Genomic DNA, 10493 nt, shown 5'->3' with positions numbered 1-10493 from the left:
CCTCAAACTAAGGCCCAGGGATTGGATCTGGCCCGCCATGCCCATTTGAACCCACCGTGCCCGTGCCCATGTGTGCACCCGCTGCCGCCCACCTCGTCCGCGCGCAGTGAGGCAGCGGTTTGCTCACTCGGAGAAAATGATCTCCAAGCAAGCCAGCCGCTGCCTCGCGCGCCTGCCCGCCCACGCCTCGCCATGCGTCCCACCCCCACCCCGCATGCACCACCCTTGCCCCCTCGCCAGCCTGCGCGCACTGCCAGCACCACCTTTCTGGCCCGCGGCGAGCACCGGCACCTTTCAGCTGGCCCCCTGCTGAAAAGTTTGAGGATTCCTGATGTATATACTCCTTCAAATTCCTTCTCACCACCCATTCACAGTATGAGCCAGAAGATTCAGTAGAACCACTTTATTATTATTATTTTTTTACAAAGAGCACAAGAGAGGCCTATGCAATGCTGCCAGCATTGGAGGCGATCCTGGGCCACAGATCCGCACACTCCTTGGCTACAGGGCCTGTGATAGCAGAACCTGTGGGAAAAGAATGAAAGTGCACTATTAAAAATATGACCCATGAAACTTGCAAATTTCAGCTGAAAGAATAACAGTGACACTTAATGAGGACCAAGTTTTTACTCTTTCTTGATTGGTCATCTCAGCAACCATACCTTTCATTTCGCCTTTGTTGTTTACTATCACCCCTGCATTGTCTTCAAAGTACAGGAACACACCATCTTTTCTTCTGTATGATTTCCGCTGACGAATCACTACTGCTGGATGTACTACAGGAAGAAGAAAATCAAGCTTAGAGTCAAAGAAAAAGGAAGGAAAAAACACACATCACTGGGCTTGAAACCAGTGCTTTACACACCCCTAAAGCTCCAAAATAGAAACATAGATTATTGTGGCTATAAATGCTTGGCTTTAACACATTCTGGGCACCAGCTGAATGCATTTCACAAGTGCACAGAATTCAAGAGCTGAGATTCTTAGGATGCCAAGTGCACACATGTGTGTTGCATGTGCACACACACACATATATTTATCATCTCCATCCAGCTTTAAGCACTGTGAATCCTACTGATCCTAGTAGCACTGTTAGACTGCTATTTAATTAATACATGCAGCCAGGGTTCTGCAAGCCCAAGGAGCCAGATGGTCCCTGTGGCCCTTAACATGTGAACAGAAAAGTACAGCTGCAAAAATCCTGGTGATCAGAAACTTCTGGCTCTTAACAAATTGGCCCTGGCACCCATGTTCCTAAAGAGTGCTTTTCTTTCCTCTGTTCTTGGTTGCCGCCACCACCACCTCCTCTTATACCACAATCAGCAGCTCCTCAGAGGCAGAAGATCTGCCAAACTATAGGCTGTGATTTCCAGTTAATCCTGAAGCTGCCATCTCCCAAGCAAGCACTGCCTAGAAGAAAGGCATAGGAGAGGGGGAAGAACAGGATACATCAGGAAGAACAATCACACCTCCTATGCTCCCTGCCAAAATAAATGCACTGCTGCTTTAACCAGAGCTTTATTACTACCACATATTTTATCCTATTTATTTCTGCTTGTGGAAATCTTCATATTCTAGTACAACCAATTCAGATCTTAACTTACAGGATCCTGTGTCAGCTTCCTCCAGGAACAAGGGCTTTTTTAGGAATAGCTCCAATACTCTAGTATTCTCTCGCTACTACCCTTCTGAAGAGTAATACAATCTTGTTTTGAAAGCCCTAGGCAGTGATGGTGACCAACAGCCGTTTTTGTGCTTCCTTCTGTTTATGCTGTTCTACCTATGAGGTACTTTTATTTAATTTATATTTTAAAAAATATTTATATGCTGCCTATTCCACCAACGGCATCCCTAGGTGCTGTTTTAGCTGCTTTTTGACTTATATATGGTCAGTTTTTTATTCTTCAAGTAGAATAAGCTATTCAAATACCATCATTATACAACACCACAGTTTATACATGTTTCAAACACAAACTTGGGAGAACACACGTTGAGAACATTTTCACTGGCTACCAATTGTGCTCCAAGCATTAAACCCTCTTTACACCACCATCATGGCTCACATATGTTTTCTTTGGTAATCTAGACAAAAGCTGTATGATGACTAACTGGTTATTGGTACCATTGACCTTTTTAAATAAGAGATTTCAGTGCTTCTGTGTCCCTGAAAATAACATGGTTATATAGGAAGCTCTGAAAACTGACAGATTGTCTACCAAGCACATTCAGTAAGTTTGCTTATTTTGGTAAACCAAGGGTCCCCCAACCCATGGAGGCACTCCACAATCACCACATTGTTGCTGCAGCAGCAAAACTGAGACCAATTTTGTTTCTGAGAATTTGAAAGCAGCTCTACAGTATAGGAGAATTATCAAGCTTCATCCTCCACAACACAGAAATGTGAGAGACACCTACCAAAATGTTTCTCACAGAAGCCACAAGGAAAGGGACAACTACTCCAGCACTACTTCACAAGATTTTGGGGGGGGGGATGTGTGTGAGGGGATGGGGATGGATGGATCTTTCAGCAGCTGGAACTATGATGACTGTGAGAGAAAAGCAGGCAATTCTGCCAAGTGCTTTCTGCACTGCTTTGAGCAGTAGTTTCAGTGACACCCATAGTGACAGGGGACACGGGCTGAGGGCACCATAAACTTGTTGGAAGAGCTGGATGTGTACCATTTTTTCTTTGCATCATTTTTGACAACCACAGTACCAGGTAACTAGGGGGAGGCCACAAGATTTGCCACGGGGGAGGGGCATGCTGCCCATATGTGAACAATCCAAATGGGCAAAAAAATGCACCTTGAGGTCAAGTATTACAAGGTGACACAGTGGGCAAGCACTGATATTTCTACTTGCAATGGGCAAATGCCTCTTTCCCTTGGTGAGGATTCACGCCAGCTTAAAGCAGACACTCATTTGCTAGCAAGCTCAGGTAGGTACAGCAGGCATTTTCTCAGTTACTTCTATTCTTTTACAAATCTCTAGGAAAATGAGGCAAGACACCACCTGCCCTCGCTAGAGGGGTCTTGATTACTTCAAGTCCCACCTATGCCAATGGATTTACTTGAAGTAGGATTAAATCTGATCCAACACTTTCTCTAATCAACACCATGTTAACAGAAGGTTGTGACAACAATCTCCTTCATCGCCATTTTCTGCTCTCACAGTCCTAAGGCTACTGAAACAAGAAAAAGAATTGAAATCAATTTCTTTGATAACTCACCTTTCTTCCTGAGCTCTGGCTTGCCTTTTTTGACAGTAGCCATTACCATGTCCCCCACGCCAGCAGCTGGCAGCCTGTTTAGGCGTCCTTTAATCCCTTTCACAGAGATGATGTACAGATTTTTGGCACCTGTGAAATAGAGCAATCATCAGTCTACAAATCCTCCAGGCCAGACTTCCTCTTGAGGGTATCTGTGGCACGCCGATTGAGGCACAACAGCACAAGCTGTCACCTCACCCAGGAGTACCGCTATTACTTTACCCTTCTGTGATCACTGCCTGGGCCACAGGAAAACAGACCCAAGCAAGTGCTTTTCAGAAGGGAAAGTCCCATGCTTCTAGGCACGATTACTGATTTCTCTGGGACGGCTGTCAACACTCCAAACATATGAAGGCTTATTGTTTAGAACTGAAGGCAATGATATTCATCCTCACCCCTGCCTCCCCAATTAGGATCAACAACCCATGGATCTGTTCCCATAGACCCTTCACAAAATCCAGAGCACAGCATGCCACCTTTCTGATTAAGGTTCTATGAAATCTAAAATGCAAACATCTACACCAGTCTAAGAACTATGAATCTGTATCTGTGCTGATCTGGAGGCCTCAAGTGGAAGCAGGCACCCAGTCTTTAACCCACTTGGGGAAGCCTCTTCTGATTTGATGCAAGTCCAGTCCATTTCTCACACTCCAAAATATTACACAGCGAATAAAGGAGGATCCCTCAATTCCTCAAACACATTTGCATGCCAGCCTAAATGTAGCCAACCAGCTTGAACAGGCTCTCTACAGCCAAATGTTCCAAGTATACCAAAATGTGAAGTAACTACAAAGTTTACACTTAGAAGGCACTCTTCTTCCCTTAGAAGAACACAGGAAGCTGCCTTTTACCCAGTCAGACCATGGGTCTACCTAGCCCAGTACTATGTACACAAGCCAGGGTCTCAGCCATGTGTGTCTCCTAGTACCACTTGGGAGATGCTGGTGATTAACTCACAGACCTTTCATATACAAAGCATGTGCCTTTCTACTAAATTACAGTCCTTCTCTTAAGGAAAACATTTTTCTGCCTTTTCAGCTACAAGTCAAATCAAAGTACTACCTTTTCATGGCAGGAAAAGATACATCACCTTATGCATCTGATAAAAGGATATAACCCTCAGCACGGGCAAAAACAAAGCAGCCATAGCTAACTCCTAGTACTTTGAGCTTGGTGTTGAGAATCCGGATTATTTCCCCAAACCAATCCAAATAAGCTGTACCTGTGTTATCTGCGCAATTGATGACAGCTCCCACAGGGAGACCAAGGGAAATGCGGAATTTTGCACCAGAAGAACCACCACGTCCTGTTGTAGTGTACAAAAGATATATAGTCAGTTAATGCTAGCCAGCCACATAGCATCTGCCACTTTTGACTGTACCTCTGGTTGTTATTAAAATAAAGTCCAACTTCTTCCACCTACTATTCTACAGGTAACTTACCTTCCATCTTCACCACCTTTACTAATTACTCCACTGTTAAAATGAATGCATTCAAACATGCAGTACATGAAACCTAAGCGATTTCTCCATTCTTCTGCCATTTCTCAAAATAGCTGCACATATGTAACATATGCTGCAGCACTCAGATGGGCAAGACAGGGATACAGAGCTTCCAGCTCACCAACTAAACCTATACACTTGGCATCCCAGTTTAGCCAGAAGGGCTTAAAAGTCTAAACCTTGTCCTGTGGAGGAACACCCTCTGAGAGCACTCCCAGTGTTATTTCTCCTCTTGGAACATACCAGCAGAACATCCTACTACTTTAATCTGAGACTGAACTAAACAGTAAGGATGAATGGTGACAAGGCTCACCCTTTTCAAGAGAGAGCACTTACGCTCCTTGGCTAAGGCCAAGTCCCACTACCTCCCATCCCTGCTGTTAACTTGGAGATAACAGCAGGGATGGTGTTCACTGTAAGGAGGCATCTGGACAGATGAAGGCAGGGCACAGCCAACCTAATTGCCATGACTCCTCTATCAAGCTGGTTTGGTTTTGTACAGAGCTTTCCTAACTATGAAGTTCATGAATGGTGAAACCTGGCCCCTAATCCAAGCACTGGTCCCTGATCACATCCACCTAACATCACATAGCCTGCTAAGGGGCTAGATGGATCATTCTGCATATCTGCTCTATGTGCCCTTTAAGACCTAGTTATTAAGTAAATAAATATGTAAATTTAACAACCCTACATACAAGAACAACAAAACCATGTACGTTCCAAGAAGATAAACATGGAGCTACTGTCTGCAAGTTATTCTTTCTAAAACAGCACAATTCGTATGCATGGTGCTTCACAAACTCCAGCGCCATTCCCTACGTGGGTTGCAATCTAAAGTCTGACACAAATCAAGCTCATCTTCCTCTATGGAAACTAAACTTCAGTGAATGCAAGCGGACAGATATGTTACACCAACATTCATCTCCGTTCTCGCTCGCTCTGGTATCCCTCGGTATGTTGGGTTTGAGAAGGCAGGGTTATCCAAAGGGATTTTTGTCCACTACTCAGTAAAATCCCAGGCCTGTTATTATCGAGGACGTGGTAGGATTCAGCTCAAGCAGCAAACAGAGACTGGGGAAAGGGGGGGGGGAGAGATCTTGCTCTACATTGAACTTCCTCCACCCACCACCCATCAATAATTCCCTGCCCACAGAAGTCTCTTCTACGAACTGCTATGCGGGAAAATCCATCCCCATTTCCTAGCAAGGTCCTTCCACCAGCAATCAGCCCTGGTTTTTCGCCAGGGTGGAAGGATGGAGACGGATCCTCTTCCAAGCCCGTCTGCTCACTAGGCCTCACCTCGCTTAGACATCTTGGTATCCTCGCAAAGAAAAAAAAGAAGGCGCAAAGGTTGCTGGGACGATTAATATTTCTTCCGTACGCCCGTATCACGTGGAACGACTCTCTCACGTGACATCAGAAAGAAAAGGTAAGGCTGCCCACAGCGCCGCCTATACATGCGGCGGTGAAGTGCTACCGGTCGCGTCTGCGATACGTTTCCGCGAAAGTCAGTCCTGTCACTGAAATGGGCTTACTCGCTGATTGCTCCAAACAGGTTTAAAAAAACTGGTCTTATAACCTCAAACAAGTGTTCGAATTTGTAAAGTCAATGCCAGCTTCTAAGCACATCGTAGCAAGGTTCGCAGTGGCGAGACAGTTACACTCAGCTCTCACATATCGCTGTCAAACATTTCGGTTCGAGACTTTCCCTATCAACGTGCTGCGGTCTATAGGATTTCTCTGTATATGCTGGTCCTAAAAGCACGTGATATGCTCTTCCACCAAGAACTTGTTTTCAGCCTTGTGAGCCTGACCGGACCCAAATCCGTTGATAGTAACTGGAGTTGACCTTTTGAAACTAGTAAGAGCTGACAAATGTAAGAGTCAGCCTAGTAATTAAACTGTTGCTTTCTCCGTAGCTGCGTGGTAAATGTCAACATATTTTTTTTCAAAACCTAAGAAATAGCGAGCAAACGAATCTTTTCTAACATCGCTAAGCGAAATCAGCTCCTATTATATTTGGGACTAGGGATAGGGCTTCTCAGGAAGAAAAGCGGACCTCCAATTCTTCGACTGTAATCCTATCCACAATTTTTTGGGAGAAAGCTACGAAAAACAGGCGAGATTTACTTCCGAATAAACGTGCTTTGACTGCTCTATTAAACCCCTGCACCCCCTCATTGTAAAATAATAATAGCAAATTTAAATCAGAATATTCTAAATTGATTGCTCTCTCCAACCCAGGTATAAGAAAATAACTATCGAGTCATTGTGCGATTTTTTAGAACGTTTGTTTTCACCGAATTAAGAATTACGTTGGTTCGTCACTGTTGAAAAGGTCGAACTGAAATAGGAAGTAAATGTAAATTATCTCCAGTCCTGCAGAACATAGTTCCTGTGCACGCCTTGAAAAGGAGGTATGAGAAGCTATTTGCCGGAAGTGGGGGTATAGCTCAGTGGTAGAGCATTTGACTGCAGATCAAGAGGTCCCTGGTTCAAATCCGGGTGCCCCCTGTAATGTTTTTAAATAGCATTTTAAAAATCGTGGTAGGCTACGATATTTGAACGTGTGGAAATTTTGGAATTAAATCAAACGCCTGTCGAAAGTTTAAGATTCGGTCCGAAGCGTGTTTAGTCAGGGAAAGAAGAGGCCACGACATGCTGGGAGTTGTAGGCCTTTTCTCTGACTAAACTTCCGTAAAATGACACCTTTAAAGAAGGCACAATAGCTTTGTGTACACTACATAATGCCAGTATTTGCTAGGACGGAGGTTTATGGGATCATTTGCTGTATCATGATGTCTAACATGCCTTTTTTACCCTTGGTGCTGTAGCCACAATCCCAAAATAGAATTCCTGCTTGACTGCACCAACAAAGAGTCAAATAATAGAAGAAAAGGAAGACCAGTTATAAGATGGATTGATTCCATAAGTGAAGCCATAGCCTTGATTTTACAAGAGCTGAACAGGGCTGACATTTTGGAGCCATAAGGTGACCATAAGTGGAAGAGGACATAATGAAAACAAGTAATCCTTTAAGTGCTATGCTCCTAACCTTTGTTTCTTTGCGAGGCTCATTTGACTGTAAATAGCTAAAAGAAATCCAATAGGTGAATGTTTTCCATACTTGCATCTCCATGGAGGGAAAGGTTCTTTAAAAGCTCTAAGACAGCCTATGGGATGTAGAGGTGGGGTCCAATTTTGTTTGGATCAGATGGATGAACACAACAGGGTCAGTGGGAATTAAGTGAGCTCAGTCATATGGAAAGGTGGGGCACCAGGTTTGTGGTTCTGTTTGCAATGTTCAAGCTTTTAACAGCACAATACTTACTCTCAGCATTTTCCAGACAGCCTGCAGCACTGAATCCTAAGTTAATGGGTGCCTGTCAGGGGCTCTGGATGTTTTCTCCTTTTACATACTTGTACAAAACTGTTTTTGCAGTAGTAATTCTGATACTTAAGGAGTATTAATTGGTGTATTAATTGGTGTCAAGTACCAATTAATAATTTATAATTTTTATTTATGTCATATTTTATTGTATTTTATCTGTGTGAGCCATCCTGAGGCTTTCGCGACAGGACGGCATATAAATACTTTAACTAAATAAATAAATAAAACCACTTAAGGATATACAATTGGGCACACTTTGAAGCTTTATTTTGGAGACACAAAGTTTAAGAGACACTGTTTCTAGTTTGGGCTGCTTATGTCTCATAAGCAGCCCAAACTGAATACAGAACCTGAAAACAATTTTAGCCCTTTATTTGTTATAAATGGTACATTTCCATCCACCCCAGGAGCACAGAGCCAGTAGGGCAGGATTACCTTTGTAAGCATTTTCTAAAGATGATGTATCCTATAAAGATCATTTCAAAATCCAAGGCCCTTCTACAATCTATATGCTAAAATATGTTTATTTGAACTATCCAAATATTTACAAAAGTGCAGGCAAGACTTCCAGATCAGGCAAGATGTTTGAAAAGTCAGAGAGAGTAGCGGGAGAATGAGGATGAGAAGAAACAGTTGATTTGATGTTGAAGTCACGATATCTATCCAATCCATGTGTTGAAATGGAGTGCTGGAGTAGAAGACTTTAACAGTTTAAGGTGCAATTCTATAAATCCTTGACAGAAAAAAGTCCTTAAAACTCGAGCATTTCCCAGGAGCCATGCTGGCTGGGGAATGCTGGGAGTTGCACCACTTTTTTTTCTGTCTGAACATGTACAAAATCCTATCCTTACATTTCAACAGCTGCCTATACATGCTTCCAGAAAGCCCCCAACTTAAAACATCCTACTTAGCAGCAACAACTGTGTAACAGAGACAAAGAGGCAGGAGCCAGACCCAGGTCCAGATTACCACATTCTCTGTTCCCATATTTAATCTAGCAACACCAACAGTTGATCTAAAAAGGAAATGTGATGCCAGAAGGATGGATACAGAGAGTGACCCAACTACCAAAGGGGACTCTGTATAATGAACTGCTATTATAGTAAATATTTAGTTGTGAAAGCAAAAAGGCAGGCCTCCAGAAAATTCCCACTTAACAAGGGAAATTCAAGAAGAAAAGAACCAGGCTATTAGAGAAACTTGCAGAAATCAGACAGCAACCCAACAGATTCGTATTTTTTTCCTCCTGCTGCTTCATTTGTAACCAGTGTGAACAGACCTTCCCCTGTGCCTGATGAGCTTCATTCATGGTGAGATAACAGACAGGACCCTTTTCTGAAACAAGTGCAGAAACTACAGTTACTTATCCCTAAAGTGTTGAAAACCATCACTGGTACTACAGAACCATCATGATCCCTGGGAAAACCAAGGAAACAAGTAGTATTGATGAAGGAGTCACTCAGCCCTTAGGAAACAGGTAGCTCCAATGCCAAGGAGTCACATGTCACAATCTGTGTTTCAGACAGCCCAAAATTTACAACTGAACACAAAGTATTACCTCCCCTGCCCTGGCTGGAGAAGCAGCATCTGCGCTCTGGATGCAGGGCCAGCGGCCTATTCAGGGGGTGAAGACTGAGGCAGCAGCATTGTCCATTTAGTGCCGGCTCAGTAACCTCTTCAGGACAGCTGTGGGTTGGCCCAGGACAGTCTCACAACAATTGCTATTGATGAGCTTAGAAGCATAGCGGCTGTTTTTGCCATATCAATTTTAATTATATATCTAGGTGACTTTGGGAAGCAAGGGGGTGCCCCCATGACTTTGGTCACGGTAGGGGAAGGCATGATATTGGGAGAGGAGAAGAGGGGCTAGCTACCTCACAGCTATCCTTTGTTCCAGTCCTCTCCCCCCCCCCCCACCAGTCTTGGTGTTGAAAACCCCAGGATGATGGTTCTGGGGGATCTTAACTTCCACGCCAGGAATGCTGTATCTGGGGCAACTCAGAACTTAATGGTTACCATGACAACCATTGGGCTGTCTCAACTTCTTATCGGTCCAATGCATGTAAAAGGATACACTCTTGATCTGGTTCTCTTATCAGGGCAGGAGGGTGGTGGTCTGGAAATGAGGGAAGTGCCCTTTGTTGTGGTCAGATCACTTCCCACTGAGGTTTAGACTTTTGGCTCCCTTTCAAATGGCCTGTCCCCAGAGGCTAATGAATCTTGATGGTTTCCAGAGGGCTCTGTGGGTTTCCAGCTGGCATGGCTGGTGCTCCTGTTGAACCCCTGGTCACTCGGTAGAATGCAGAGATAACTTAGCCAAGTGACACAATTG

The 10493-nt window shown here is 43.9% G+C and overlaps 1 protein-coding gene and 1 non-coding gene across 2 annotated transcripts; one reads left to right on the top strand and one right to left on the bottom strand.

The window, feature by feature from the left end:
* Positions 1–388: 388 nt before the first annotated feature.
* Positions 389–6158, bottom strand: RPL23 (ribosomal protein L23). The gene is made up of 5 exons (XM_044418757.1): positions 6070–6158; positions 4491–4574; positions 3230–3358; positions 663–776; positions 389–525 (listed from the first exon to the last, which is right to left on the bottom strand). The coding sequence occupies exons 1-5, from the start codon at positions 6080–6082 to the stop codon at positions 443–445; spliced, it is 423 nt and encodes a 140-aa protein (XP_044274692.1). The 5' UTR covers positions 6083–6158; the 3' UTR covers positions 389–442.
* Positions 6159–7212: 1054 nt separating this feature from the next.
* TRNAC-GCA lies at positions 7213–7284 on the top strand. The gene has a single exon. It is a non-coding gene; the product is annotated as a tRNA-Cys (tRNA).
* The last annotated feature ends 3209 nt before the right edge of the window (positions 7285–10493 follow it).

This window comes from Varanus komodoensis, unplaced genomic scaffold (assembly GCF_004798865.1).
Source record: "Varanus komodoensis strain SLA01 unplaced genomic scaffold, ASM479886v1 scaffold92, whole genome shotgun sequence".
In the NCBI taxonomy this organism is placed as follows: domain Eukaryota; kingdom Metazoa; phylum Chordata; class Lepidosauria; order Squamata; family Varanidae; genus Varanus; species Varanus komodoensis.
The sequence above is the reverse complement of the archived record's forward strand: the minus strand, read 5'-3'. Positions and strand labels throughout refer to the sequence as shown.